At 56.8% G+C, this 14,558-nt stretch overlaps 1 protein-coding gene across 1 annotated transcript; it reads left to right on the top strand.

The window, feature by feature from the left end:
- The first annotated feature begins 6,660 nt into the window (after positions 1–6,660).
- Positions 6,661–8,656, top strand: CEBPB (CCAAT enhancer binding protein beta). The gene has a single exon (XM_041733236.1). It carries the CDS (start codon positions 6,866–6,868, stop codon positions 7,907–7,909), a length of 1,044 nt encoding a protein of 347 aa, XP_041589170.1. The 5' UTR covers positions 6,661–6,865; the 3' UTR covers positions 7,910–8,656.
- Positions 8,657–14,558: the final 5,902 nt, after the last annotated feature.

Here is a 14,558-nt window from a genome sequence, read left to right as displayed (position 1 = left end):
TGGCCTCCCTGCTCAGCAGGAAACCTGCTTCTTCCTCTCCCTCTGCTCCCTCCCCACTCCTCCACCCCTGCTCTTATTCACTTGCTTTCTCTTTGTGAAATAAATTAAAATCTTAAAAAAAAAAACCCACAAAAAAATCTTGCTTTCAATTCTTGTGGGTATATACCTAGGAGTGGAATACTGGATCATATAGGAGTTCTATTTTTAATTTTTTGAGGAACCGCCATGCTGTTTCCAACAGTGGCTGCACCAATTTACATTCCCATCAATGGTATAATGCACAATTTCTCCATTATTATCACCAACACTTGTTAGTTCTTATTTTTCTTGAGCGTAGCCATCCTAGTGGATGTGGGGTGGTTTCTTGTGGTTTTGATTTGTATCTCCCTAATGATCAGCGCCTTTGAGCATCCTTTCATGTGCTTATTAGCCATTCACATATATTCTTTGGAGAAATGTCTATTGCAAGTCCTTTCCCCATTTTTATTTTTTAAAAATATTTTATTTATTCATTTGAGCCAGAGAGATACAGAGAGAGAGAGAACATGAGCAGGGGAAGGGACAGAGGGAGAGGGAGAAGCAGCCTCCCCCCCTGAGCAGGAGCCCCATCCCAGGACCCTGGGATCACGACCCGAGCAGAAGGCCAACACTTAACCATCTGAGCCACCCAGGGGCTCTGATTTTCCCCCATTTTTAATTGAGTGTTTCTCTGTTGTTGAGTTGTAGGAGTTCCTTATATATTCTGGATATTGACCCATCAGATATATGATTTACAAATATTTTCTCCTATTCCTTAGAGTTGACTTTCCACTCTATTTTTCCCTTTGCTGCACAGTTTTTAATTTTGACATCGTCTGATTTATCAACTTCTTTCTTTTGGTGGCCGGTGCTTCTGGTATCATATACCCCATCCCTTTAAATGGCTATGGAGAGGTCCATATGGAGTGTGGCTGTTTTATAACTGATCTATCACCCAATCCTGAAGCTTCTACTTTCAAAAGAGATTCAGAATCTGACCACTTCTCTCACCATCTCTGTGGCCACCGCCCTTGTGGAGTCTACTGGACTACAAGTACCTCCTCACTGGGCTCCCTGCTTCTGCCTTTGCTGCTAGTAGCGTCCATCCCCGCCCCTTGCAGCCAGAGGGATTCCATTAGAACCCAAGTCAGATCCTGTTCCTGTTCTGCTCAGAACTCTCCATGGCTCCTGCTATCCTAGAGTAAAAGAGCCAAAGTTTATTCAGTGCCCCACAGAGCCCTGTGTGATATGGCCCCCACTATTTCTTTCTTTTTTATTTTTAAAATTTATTTGAGGGGATCCCTGGGTGGCGCAGCGGTTTGGCACCTGCCTTTGGCCCAGGGCGCGATCCTGGAGACCCGGGATCGAGTCCCACGTTGGGCTCCCGGTGCATGGAGCCTGCTTCTCCCTCTGCCTGTGTCTCTGCCTCTCTCTCTCTCTGTGTGACTATCATAAATAAATAAAAATTAAAAAAAATAAAATTTATTTGAGAGAGACAGAGAGAGAGAAAGTCAGAGAGAGACCACAAGCACAGAGAAGGGCAGAGAGAGGGACAAGCAGACTCCCCTGCTGAGCTTAGCACGGCGGGGGGGGGGGGGGGCGAATGGGCCAGGCATGTGCTACTTAGGGCCTTTGCACTTGCTGTGCCCCCTGCCCGGCCCTCTTTCCTCACAGCTCTCTGCATTCATGTTTTTGCTCAGATGCCACCTCACTGAGGCCTCCCCTGACCACCCTAAAGTTAAAATGCATGCCCCCCACCCTGCCAGCACTGTTCATTCCCCTCCTAGGCTGTGTTTTTCTCCAGGTTGCTTACCAGGACCTAACACAATGTGTACACTACTCATTTATCTTGTTTCTTGTTTGTCTTCTCCAAGGGGAATGTCAACACCATGAAAACGAATTGCTCTGTCTCGTTCATGAATGTTTCTAGGGCATGAGCCACTGTAGGTGCCAAAAAATATTTGATGAGTGACTGACTAAGTGAAAACGAGCACCTTTTGTCTGTAGACATTAGTTCGTTTTCACTTTAGTGAAATGTCTGTAGACATTAGTTCGTTGGACATTGTTCTTCTTTCGGTAGCCTGCTCCTGCGCTGTGACTACCTACCCACCTGGCCACGACGCAGACCTCTGCATCCCAAAGCCAGAGGATGCCAAGAGGATGCCCTTTAACCACGCCTGCATCCCCAGAGCCCGCCACACGGTGGCAGCATACACACAGACAAGTTTCACCAGCCAGCTCTGCGCATCTCCCAGGACTCCCCAAACTCTGGATCCCAGGATATGGGCTTGGCAGCCCGCAGGGATCTAATTTCAGCCCCATTGGGTAGACGGGGAAAGTGAAGCTTCAAAGAAGAGGTGTAGGGGGGAAAATGTTGAACCAGGGATCTGGCTTTTCAATCTGGCTCTTTTACCGGTGATACCCTGTGATCTAGGGGGAGGTCCTAACCCTCTTTGGACCTGTTTCCCATCTGCCTACTTTGTTTTCATGAGGTTTCTATGACTTACTAGGGTCGGGTCCTCTGGGGGCGAAGGGGAGGTCTGATGCAGTCCCATGCGTCACAGTGGGCCAGTGGGAGGGGGACCCTGGCCCAGAATGCCCCAAACAGAGGATTTTATTATTTATTTATTAAAAATTTTATGTATTTATTTGACAGAGAGAGAGAGAGAGTGAGAGCACAAGTGGGGGGAGCGGCAGGCAGAGGGAGAAGGGGGCTCCCTGCTGAGCAGGGAGTCCCCTGCGGGACTCAATCCTAGGACCCCGGATCCTGACCAGAGCCAAGGCAGATGCTTAACCAACTAAGCTACCCGGGTGCCCTGGAGGGGATATGATTATCCCATTCTATAGACCAGCGACCAGGGTGTCACAGCCAGGAGGGTGCAGAACAGGAACCCAAGCCCACCCTCTGCTGCCATCCCCCTCCAGATCCACTAGAGAACAGCGCCACGGACCATCTCCGATGGTTCCTCTTTCAGCCTTATGTTTCCACCTGCTCGCTGAATTCTCCCCCCTGCAAACACCTTTAAGCGTCAAAGGAGTGACATTAGGGCTCCCTTTTGGGCAAGTTGCCTTGCTTTTCTCCTCCTGAAAATGGGGCCGAAGAAAAGCTGCAGAGGCTGGGAGAAGGGATTTTGAAAGCAGTTTGGGGGTAGAGGAGGGTGTGTATCCGGGTAGGAAAGAGCCTGTTCCCCCACAGCCCCCGCCTGGCTCCTGCCCACACTTGCAGCCACAGAGGCCCAGCCCACGGATTCTGGTTTTAAAAGAGAAGCTGAAAACTGGAATTTTGATGTGAAATCTTCTGATTTTTAAATGTTGGCAATAAATCCATTAGAAAAAAAAAAAAACACAGACAACAAAGCAAAACACCAAGGGGTCACACTGAACGTGTCTGTGGGTTGGACTTGACTCCTGGCTGCCCGTTTGAGACCCTTCCCCACCCCAGGCTCCAACAGACACCAGGGCGTCGGTAATCGGGTGGTGTCAGGTGGAACCTGGCTACCGGGCTCCCCCAGGTGCAGGGCCGCGGGGTGTGCTGGTGGCCTCTGGGCCCCAGTGGTTCCATGCCCATCAGCCCCTTCTTGGAGGGGAGGCTGAGCGTTAATGGCGTGGCAGCAGGCAGGCCTGTTGAGCAATGGAGCTTGTAAAAACAAGAGCTTACGTCACCCGAGCATGCAGCGTCTGGGGTGGCAGGCACCTGGGGTGGCACCTGGGGTGGCTACTGCCACTGATTTCACTGTCAGGCCAGAGTGGAGAATCTTGAGCAGGGAAGGGCAGGAGGCAAAAGGCTGTGTCTGGTGGGTGAGGTCCCTCCGGGAGGCCAGAACAAGACCCTGATGGGTGAATCTGGTCACCAGGATTCAGGCTGCCCCTTGACTCACAGTGTGATCGCGGGGCACCCTCCTCTGGGTCTCAGTTCTTCCATTCAGAAAATGGGGTTTACATCTTCACACCCATTATGATTTATTACAAACCCAAAGGGGAAGGTGAGCCTGGAAAGACTTTAGTCCTTCCCACCCCTTAAATGGGACCTTGGCCTCAGTTTCCTTATTTGTAAAGTAGAGATGATAGGATGGGCTTCCCACAAGTTATCAAGAGGGTTAAATGAGTTACTACACGCAGAGAGCTCGAGGGTGGTTCAGAGAGGGCAGAAGACGTGCTGGAGGACACACAGCAAATCCCCTAATTAGCTTCAGACCCCCCAGGTCTCACTGCACTCTCCCCAGAACCCCGATAGATGTGTGTGTGTGTGGGGAGGTGAGGGGACCCCTGAGGCTCACAGAGGGAAGCCGTCTGGCCTGAGGTTACTACACAGCCCAGCACATGGGTGACCTCACTTTCTCCACCTCCTCCGTTCACTGAGCAACTTCCCTGTGTCAGGCACTGTTCTAGGCACTGGGGTATAGCAATGAATGAAACCCAAATCCCCGTCCTGGGCGGGGTGATGTGGGGAGGGGGTGGTGGGGACAGAAGGCCACAGGCATAGGTGAGATAATTTTGATGGTAAAGAGAATATGGGGATGTGAGAGAAGTGACCGAGGGTCTGGGACTTTGGATGGGGAGGTTAGGGAGGGCTTCCTGGAGGTAACCTCTGGGCTGAGCCCCGAAGGGCCATCTTGGGCAGAGCTAGGGGAACAGTGTTCTTGGTCCAGAGGGAACAGCAAATGCTTTCACCACTGGTAAATTTTGATCATGCCCAGCTGAGAGTTCCAGTATCCGAGGGCCAGCCCTCATGGAGCGGGCAGTCTTTTTGCAGGGGTGGGGTGTGTGTGTGGGGGAGACGAGGGAGGCTAGACAAGCCGGGGAATGGTAGTTGGTGACAGGCTGGGAAGGAAATTCACTAGCAGGTGGGGCCAGGAGGGCCTCTTGGAGGTGGTGTGAGCGTCCCACTTTGTAGCTTGGAAGGCCTGGCTGAATGGCCCTGGGGCTTCGGATCCCTCCCTGGCCCAGAGGCTGCTGGGAAGGCCCGGGAAGCCAGCAGGCCGGGTCAGTGTTTCATCCTGTTCTTCCCTGCTCCCCCCACCCCCCAAGGGCGCTTGGAGATGTCATTTCTCCAGCTCTCTGGGGCGGAGGTCACCCCAGCTCAGCAGATAACGCTGAAGGTTGAGCAATGCCTGCCTGCCCGCCAGGGCCAGGGCTGGGGTCAGTGGGCCGGGGGTTATCCCCAGGCAGGCTGGGAGCTCCTGCCTCAGCGGCCCGGGGCCGGGAATGGCAGAGGGGTGAGGGGTGGGCCCTAGGAGCAGCCCAAACGGCCTAGGGATGGGGCTGCAGAGGGCAAGGGGCGCCGTGAGCCCACTCGGCCCAGCGTTCAAATCCAGGACCGGCCACGGCCCGTTTTCCCATCTATGTACCAGGAGCAGCAAAAGCATCCTCCTGCCAGGGTGGAAAAAGTCTGGGTCCAGGCCGACCCTCAACACAAAGTAGGGGCTTGGTAACAACGGGGGGATGTCCCTTCTCTCTCCCGCATGGCTCCCAGTGGGGTCTGGCTTAATCCCCCCACCCCCAGCCTCAGAAATAGTTTTTTTTTTTGACCTCAGGTTGGCAAAAAGGTCTTAGGGTGCTCTGATAAGAGCTTTTAAGACTAGTGGGGGACATGAGGCCCTGTGACCTTGGGTGTCCTATGCCCCCCCCCGCCCCCCCCCCCGGGCTTCTTTGTACCCTGTGGGAGGGGGGTGGCTTCTTTCTGACGTGCCTCCCAGAGCGGACCTCAAACTTAAGCCTTATGTTTGGGAGTCTGTGGTGGAGGCAACAATACAGCTAATAATAATAACCGTAACAGCACTTTCACGGATGGAGCTTGCAGTGAAGTGACTCGCCCAAGGTCACACAGTGTGGCAGCCGAGCACCCCCCACCCCCTCCCACCTCCCTGGGCCCAGGTCAGGGTCGGGTGGGGCCAGAGAGGACCCAGGTGTGGTCTAAGGGGGCGGGCAGGTGCGGTGGGCGGGGCTGGGGGCGGCGCAGTCGCCGCGGCAGAGGTCCCAGGGGGTCTCCCCCGAAGCGCCCCCACCGGGGTCCTTGCGTTAGACGCGCCCTTAGGAGGGGAGGCCCCAGCGCGGACTCCCCTCTTTCCGAGCTGGGGTTGGGAGCAAGTTTTGGGGCACATCGCGGGGGAAGGCCGGTGGCGGCGGGTCAGCCCTCGGGGGGCCGGGGCCGGGGCGGGCGCTGGGGTCTCCGGGATCCGGCCTGGGGAGCGCCGGCCTCCTCCGTGGGGCGTCCGGCCGGGCCGGCTCGGCGGGTCCTGGAGCCTCCGCCGCCTCCAGCAGGGGGCGGGCGGCGGCCGCGCTTCGGGCGGGGGAAGGCGGTCGCGCGGCCCCCTCCCCGCGGCCCCCCCGGCGCGGCCTCCAGCCCGGAGGGGGCGGTCCGGGGGCGGGGTCGCGCCTCCCCTCCTCGCTCCCAATCCCCGCGCCGCCGGTGGGGGTGGGCAGGGGGCGCAAGGCCGCCCCCCCGCGGGCCCGCGGACCCCCGAGGGCGCGCCCGGGTCTCGGTCGGGCCGCCGGGCCCCGCCGGCGCCCTCGCGGGGGTCCCGGGCCGCCACCCCGCGTCCCGGCGGCGGCGGGAGGGGCCGGGGCGGCTGCCAGCGTGACGCAGCCGTTGCCATGGGTCGCCTTATAAATAACCGGGCTCGGGAGAAACTTTAGCGAGTCAGAGCCGCGCACGGGACCGGGAAGAGGACCCACGCGAGGGTCCAGCCGTCAGCCCCCGCAGCGGAGCGGCCACCCCGGCGGCAGCGGCGGCGGCAGCAGCGGCGGCGGCGGCGACCCCGCGGCGACGGTCGGAGCCGGGAGGCCGCGCCACCTGCGGGCCGGCCGGAGCGGGCAGCCCCAGGCCCCCTCCCCGGCACCCGCGTTCATGCAACGCCTGGTGGCCTGGGACCCAGCATGTCTGCCCCTGCCGCCGCCGCCCGCCTTTAAATCCATGGAAGTGGCCAACTTCTACTACGAGGCGGACTGCTTGGCTGCTGCGTACGGCGGCAAGGCGGCCCCCGCGGCGCCCCCCGCGGCCAGAGCCGGGCCGCGCCCCCCCGCCGGCGAGCTGGGCAGCATCGGCGACCACGAGCGCGCCATCGACTTCAGCCCGTACCTGGAGCCGCTGGGCGCGCCGCAGGCCCCGGCGCCGGCCACAGCCACGGACACCTTCGAGGCGGCCCCGCCCGCGCCCGCCCCCGCGCCCGCCTCCTCCGGGCCGCACCACGACTTCCTCTCCGACCTCTTCTCCGACGACTACGGAGGCAAGAACTGCAAGAAGGCGTCCGAGTACGGCTACGTGAGCCTGGGGCGCCTGGGGGCCGCCAAGGGCGCGCTGCACCCCGGCTGCTTCGCGCCGCTGCACCCGCCGCCGCCGCCGCCGCCGCCGCCGCCCGCCGAGCTCAAGGCGGAGCCGGGCTTCGAGCCCGCGGACTGCAAGCGGAAGGAGGAGGCCGGGGCGCCGGGCGGCGGCGGCGGTGCAGGCATGGCGGCTGGCTTCCCGTACGCGCTGCGCGCCTACCTCGGCTACCAGGCGGTGCCGAGCGGCAGCAGCGGGAGCCTGTCCACGTCCTCGTCGTCCAGCCCGCCCGGCACGCCGAGCCCCGCCGACGCCAAGGCGCCCCCGGCCGCCTGCTACGCGGGGGCGGCGCCGGCGCCCTCGCAGGTCAAGAGCAAGGCCAAGAAGACGGTGGACAAGCACAGCGACGAGTACAAGATCCGGCGCGAGCGCAACAACATCGCGGTGCGCAAGAGCCGCGACAAGGCCAAGATGCGCAACCTGGAGACGCAGCACAAGGTCCTGGAGCTCACGGCCGAGAACGAGCGGCTGCAGAAGAAGGTGGAGCAGCTGTCGCGCGAGCTCAGCACCCTGCGGAACTTGTTCAAGCAGCTGCCCGAGCCCCTGCTCGCCTCCTCCGGCCACTGCTAGCGCGGCCCCCGCGCGCGGCCCCCCGCCGGCCGGCCGGCCGCTCGCTCCGCCCGCCCGCCCGCGCGCCCGCCCGCCCGCGCGCCCGCCCGCGCGCCCGCCCGCGCGCCCGCGCGCCCGCCCGCCTGCCCGCGCGCTGCCGGCCGCGCCGCGGGGACCGGGGACCCGGCTCCGGGAGGCGCCCGCGCCCCCGCCCCCGCCCCGGGGGCGCCGGCGGAACTTTGGCACCGGGGCGCTTGGCGGCGCGGGGAGCTCGTCGGTAATTTTAATATTTTATTATATATATATATATCTATATTTTTGTCCAAACCAACCGCACATGCAGATGGGGCGCCCGCCCGTGGTGTTATTTAAAGAAGACGTGTCTATGTGTACAGATGAATGACAGGCTCCCCGCCTCCCTGCCTCCTCTCCGGGCGCCGGCGGGCGGGCCGGTTCCGAAGTTGATGCAATCGGCTCGAACATGGCTGAACGCGAGTGTACACGGGACTGACGCAACCCACGTGTAACTGTCAGCCGGGCCCTGAGTAATCGCTTAAAGATGTTCCTACGGGCTTGTTGCTGTTGATGCGTTGTTGTTGTTGTTGTTGATGTTGATGTTGATGTTGATGTTTTTTGGTCCTTTTTTTTTTTTTTGTATTATAAAAAAAAAATAATCTATTTCTATGAGAAAAGAGGCGTCTGTATATTTGGGAATCTTTTCCGTCTCAAGCATTAAGAACACTTTTAATAAACTTTTTTTTTTTTTTTTTTTTTTTTGGAGAATGGTGAAAAAGCCTTTTGGGGGCAGTAGTTGGCTTTCGATTTTTTTTTTTCTTTTTAATTTAGTTTTTGGTTTTAGATGATTTTAGACGTGCTTTCCTGGATGGGGGTGTGTGTGTGTGGGGTAGGAGGGATGGGGTTGTTGTGTGTTGGGGGGTTTCTATTATTTTTGGGTTTTTTTGGTGGTTGGGTGGGGGTGTTAACAGCTGTGTGTGTGTGCTTTTTTTCTTTTTTCTTTTTTTTTTGGACCTCCCTCCACTGCTGCTCCCTCCAGGGTCTGTGCTTGGAGATGGGGGATGCCAATGCCAGGTTTCTGGGGGGAGGCAGAGGAGTGCTGGGTCAGGCTCTCAGGGTGACTCAGCGCCCCTGAGTGCTGGGGAGGAGTGACCGGGAACCCTGCTTGGGAAGAGGTCGGCTTGTCCCCAGTGCCAGGCTTGAGTTTAGAGGGAGGGACCTGTAGGTCTGTGACCTCTGTACGGTACAGTGTTTGGGGGATCTGGCTAGCAGGCCACATTATGTAGGAAGAGGGCGTATGGGTCTTGGTCTTGCTGAGTCCAAGTTGGAGCAGATTCTTTTTGGTAAGTGTAGTTGGGCGGGCTGTTTAAAAAAGACTTTGTGTGTGTATATATTTATTTTAAGAGGAGCCTGGGTGTGTGGGCGAGCTTGTGTTTGTGTGTCCCTGGCCTGCCTGAGGGGAGAAGCTGGGCCAGGTGGAGGGAGGTGTGGGGGGAGAAGGGTTCCTACATTTCTATTTTCCCTTTCCTCGGGTTGGGAGGTTCACCCCTTGCCTTCTTTGCCCAGGTGTGGACGCAGGGTCCAGGCCTCACCTGCTTGCTCGTAGTGGCCGAGCCTGGTTTGAACCTGGGACCCCGCTGTCTCTGATTCCCTGGGACAGAAGGGACCCCCTTGGCAAGGCTTCTGCTTCCCTGCCCCCTGATTCCCTCCTGCCCCTCTGCACTGCACCCCCACGGCCATTCCGGCCCTGGACAGCATTCCTGAGAGCTGAGGATGGACACGGAGGGGTTAGTGTGGATACACGTTCGGCGTCCCGCGGTGCCTGGCACACAGGAGGTATTATATAAGCGTTTGCTCTTGTTATTATTTTTTGCTGGGAGGTTCCTGGCATTTGGCAACCAGTCTTCAGTGCAGCGAGAATGTGGCGAGCGCCTGCCAGAGGTCGGGTGTCCAGTAAATCTTGGACCTAACCCATCTCATGTAAGCCTCCCAACAACCTTTGCACAGGTGGGTACTATTATGAGGGCTGTTTTTAGAGCCATGGAGCAGCCTTTTGTCACTTCCCTAAGGGTACGAAGTTGGTTTGGGGTCCCCCTGGCTTAGGAATTCAGGGGTGGGGTCAAATGGGAGCCTCACAAGATTGGTTTGCCAAGGGCCCAGGGCAGCCTGGGATCTTGGGAGCAGCTGCTGGTGTGGTGGTTTTAGAAGAGGAAATGCTTCTTCCCTTCCATGTCCCTCTGGGGGCCTGGATATACTTTCTATGTGGGAGCCCCAGGTATGGGGGAGAGAGACAAGGGGTCCCTCCCCCGCCCCCACCATCATGGAGCTGAGGGTCAAGGCAAACTCCACCTACCCCCTCCCTGCCCCCGAGTGGCTGTACGGGGCACTGGGCCCAGATAATCTCACTTTGGTCCTGGGCCTCTATTGTTCCCTCCCACCCCCCAGCAGGTCTCCTCTCTGTCCTGGGTGGTCGGATGACTGGTTGAGTCCCTGGAGCTGTGAAGTCAGTCCAGTACCAGTGATAGCACATTGGTTCAACAGCCTTTAGGATCCACCTGCTGAAGGGCCCAGGCTGGGAGTCCGACTCCAGGGAAGGAGGTGGCTCAGTCTTTCTGGGGGTGGGGAGGTCATGGTCTGGGAATGAATCTTCTCAACAACTGCTCTCCTCTTTGTCACTGAGGATTGGCTGGTAGCTGCTGCTACACCCAGAGGAGGTGAGAGGGGAGCAGCCTAGCCACACAGAGAACCCCAAGCTCCCTTTTCCTGAGCACTGTCCAGCGTTGAGTACAGCCCTTTACACACTCACATCTAGATTTAATCTACAGAAGCACACCAGGGAAGGTGTTATACCTATTTTATTTTAAAAGATTTTATTTATTTATTTGAGAGTGAGAAAGTGAGGGCACGAGCAGGGGAAGAGGGAGGGAGAAGCAGACTCCCTACTGAGCAGGGAGCCCAATGCGGGGCTCAATCCCAGGACTGAGAGATCATGACCTGAGCTGAAGGCAGATGCTTAAACAACTGAGCCACCCAGGCGCCCCTCATACCCATTTTATAAAAGTAAACTGCAGCCCACAAAAATGGGGTTAGTTTTCAAGGCATGGAGTGAAGCCAGGTCCAAAGTTAGGTCTGACACCCGCCTCCCCCCCACCCCCGGCCCCGCCAAGTCTCTGAGGAGAGCTTGGGGTTGAAAAGCCTGTTTTGTGACCCTGGCCCCTGGCCCCCAATCCTGGGCTCTGCCTGGATGACTCCTTGCCTGGCCCCAAGTTCAGGTACTCCAAATGCCAGAGTTAAGTGACTTGCACAGTTTCCCAATTTGGAAGCAAAAGGAAGGGGATTTGACCCTGAGACCAATCTGAAGAAGGTTGGGAAAAACTTAACAGGTTGAGGGCTCTGCTGCTGGTCTGGGTGGCCTGGTACGGGAGCACTGTGGACAGAGCTATGTCCAGAGGACTGGGAGATGTCATAGGTGGGAGAACAGCCACCCCATGGATCACTAGTCTAGGAGTGCTAAAGGCTTGCAGGAGGTGAGAGGAGGCCATTCGTAATCGGGAATCAGGAAAGTATGCTGGGGAAGGGGCACTGGGGCCAGAGACGAGCCTCGAGAAGTAGTAACAACAGTGCGTGTGAGTTCAGTGCTCGTGATGGGCAAAGCGCCACTCCAAGGCCTTGGCTCAGATGGACTTGCTGGATCCTTCTGCCCAAGAAGGCTGGTCATGTTAACCACAGACCCATTTAGTGGGGTTGACCACTGAGGCTAGCTGGGAACCCCAACCAGTGTTTGCTTAGGACAGGAGAGTTGACAAAACACATTCATACCTCGTAATCTTAGGCGGTTGTCCCACGGCCTGGTGATTTCACCAAGGAGAAAAGCGGGCTCCAAAGTGAAAGCTGGAGACACTGCCTGTTGAAGCAGCCCATCCACTTGGAGGCTGCGGCATCTTCCTGCCAAGTGGCCAGGCTCAGAGTGGGGCGAGGGACCTGTCCAAGGTGGCACAACTAACCTGTCTGTGGTGGGAATTGGGGTAGGGAAGAGAAGGGAGACTTCACCATGGAAACCTAAAGAAGGTGTCCTCCTCCCCCACAGTCCCTGGGACTGTTTTGTCCTTGTGTCTGAGACGTTGATTTGTCCAGTTACTTTTTTTCCATTTATTTGACAAGCATTTAGTGAGCACCTGCAGGGTGCCAGGCCCTATGCTGGGTGCTGGGGACATGGTGATGAAGACAGAGGTGACAATTTATGGGGAGAGGTAGACACTAAGTATCCAGTAACTAGAAGAGGGTAATGACAGGTGGCGTCAAGGGCTCTGAAGGAGGGAAAGTGGGGCAGGGAGGGACTGAGAGGTCCAGGAAGGCCCCTCCTAGGAGGTGGCATCTGAGCAGACACCGGAGCCAGGTATGGAGCGAGGGGGACGGGCCCTGGTCTATTGGGCATGCACACACTATGCTGGCTGTTACCATGTTTTGTATGGCTTCTCTTCTTATAGTAACCCAATGACTTGAGTGCTGTTTATCATCCCACTTCCCCAGTTGGGGAAACTGAGGCACAGGTGAAGTCACTGCCCCAACCCCTGATGAGTGACTTGTGTGAGATTCGAATTCATATCTTGAATTCACATCTGAGAAGCCTTCTCTTCTGTCTCTGCCCATGGCCCCACATTTCTCATTTGCTCTGTTTTCCTGTCATGTCCCTCTTCTCCATCCTTTGCTGGCCTGGCTGACCTTCTGGGTGACCCCTGAGGGAGTCCCAGCAGCTCCAGTTATCCATTTGGCTGCTCCTCCTTGGAGGTTTTCAACCTTGTATTGGCTGTGGCCATATGCAGGGGAGACTGGGGGATGCTGGGGAGACTGGAGCTTCTGGGGCCCCTGCCTGTCAGTTTGAGCCACTCCTGGCCAAGAGGTAGGAGTCCCATTTTCCAGAGTGGGGACCTGAGGCTCTGGGAGGGAACATTATTTCCCCAGAAATCAGAATAGATATTAGAATCCATACCTGTGTGAGCCCCATTTAGCTATCTTGTCTGCTTGTCAACTGCATTCTATGGGGGGCAGATGGGAAAACCTCAATTTTACAGGCTTTGAGGGGTGGGTAAGATGCTCGGGCCAAAAAATAAAAAAATAAAAAAATAAAGAAAAGCTCCGAACTTTGTCCGTTACTTGTCAGATGACTCTGGGCAAGATACCTAACCTCTTTGGGCCTGGATGTATATTCACGCATTCAGGTATTCAGTCGGTATCAAGCAAGCACTTATTGTGGGCCTGGGCCGGTCCCTGGGCTCCTGGAGTTGATACTCTGGCATGGGAGAAAGAAGAAAATGAAGGGGGACAGTGGTCGAGGGTGACAAGGGGAGGGTGTTCCGAGAGTGTTCCAGGCAGAAGGAGCAGCAAGTGCAAAGACCCTGAGGCAGGACGGAGCTCAGTGTGTTAGGGGAAGAGCAGGGAGCTGGCATGGCTAGAGGGGAGGCAGCCAGGTGTGACATGGACAGAGGACAACAGGGATGGCAAGGATCCTTCCTGAAGAGTGTGGAGGCCGCGGTGAGGTCGAGGGAGGCGGTTTTGAGGATGAATGAGTGGGTGTCCCTGGCACCTGGAAAGCCCTTGACAAGTTTGTTGATGGGATGGAACAGGCCCCTCGGCCTCAGGAGGAGGCAAAGAGCAGTGGGTGAAGGGCACAAGGAGGCCGCCTGCCCGGGCCCAGGAGATCTCGTGGGTGAGGAGCCTCTGACCTAGGGCCTGGAGCCACAGGGAACTAACTGTTCACCAGGCAGGAATGAGGGGAAGAGCATGCCAGGAGGGGGTACTGGAGGAGCAAAGGCTGGGAGCCAAGAGGAGGAGAGTTCCTTGGGAAGCTGTGACTGCAGAGGAGAGGGCACCGGTGCTGGAGAATAGGGAGAAGGCGGCCAGGCTGGAGAGGGAAGTGGGGCCCAGCCTCCCTGAGGCCTCTGGGGTGAAGAGGGTTGTAGGGTAGGCAGGAGGCCGGACCCCAGGAGGGGTGTTTTCTTTTTATTTGACTTCCCAAGCAATGCATGATCCTGGTGAGAAGGTTGGAGAATGCAGAGCATAAATAAAAGAAGGAAATAAAAAGCAAAGCACCCATAATCCCACTGCCCGGAAATAAACCCCATTAACGCTTGCTCTGTGGCCTGGGACAAAGCCACTTCACCTGTCTGTGCCTCAATTTCTGTGCTCACAAAATGGAATAATAAGAGTACCTGTCTCATAAGGTGGTGAGGATTGCATGCATCAATCCATGCAACGTGTTTAGAGCAGTGCCAGCGCACCGTAAGTATCAGCGATCATCATCATTATTAACAACATCATTGCCATTTTGGTGGGTGAAGAGCTCCGGCGCTGGGATTGGGCTGCCTGCATTCTCGTTCTGAAACCCCCATTTCCTGGGCTGCGTGATTTGGGGGCCAGGTGACTACATCTTGGTGTCCCTCCGTTCCCCCATCTGTACTGAGAAGATAATGATGTTCCTCATGGTGTTTTGTAAGGATTTGACAGGTAAATTCGCGCAGGGTGATTGTAGAGCGAGTTCTGCATGCAGTTCTTCCCTTCCAGAATTTTCCCTTCATGTAGCTCTAACATTACTTACTTGATATTGGCTCCCCTCCTTCTTCCTTAGCAATGGGACAAGTTGTTGGGAGCAAGTGCC

Source organism: Vulpes lagopus, chromosome 18 (genome assembly GCF_018345385.1).
Source record: "Vulpes lagopus strain Blue_001 chromosome 18, ASM1834538v1, whole genome shotgun sequence".
NCBI classification, from domain to species: Eukaryota; Metazoa; Chordata; class Mammalia; order Carnivora; family Canidae; genus Vulpes; species Vulpes lagopus.
The sequence above is the reverse complement of the archived record's forward strand: the minus strand, read 5'-3'. Positions and strand labels throughout refer to the sequence as shown.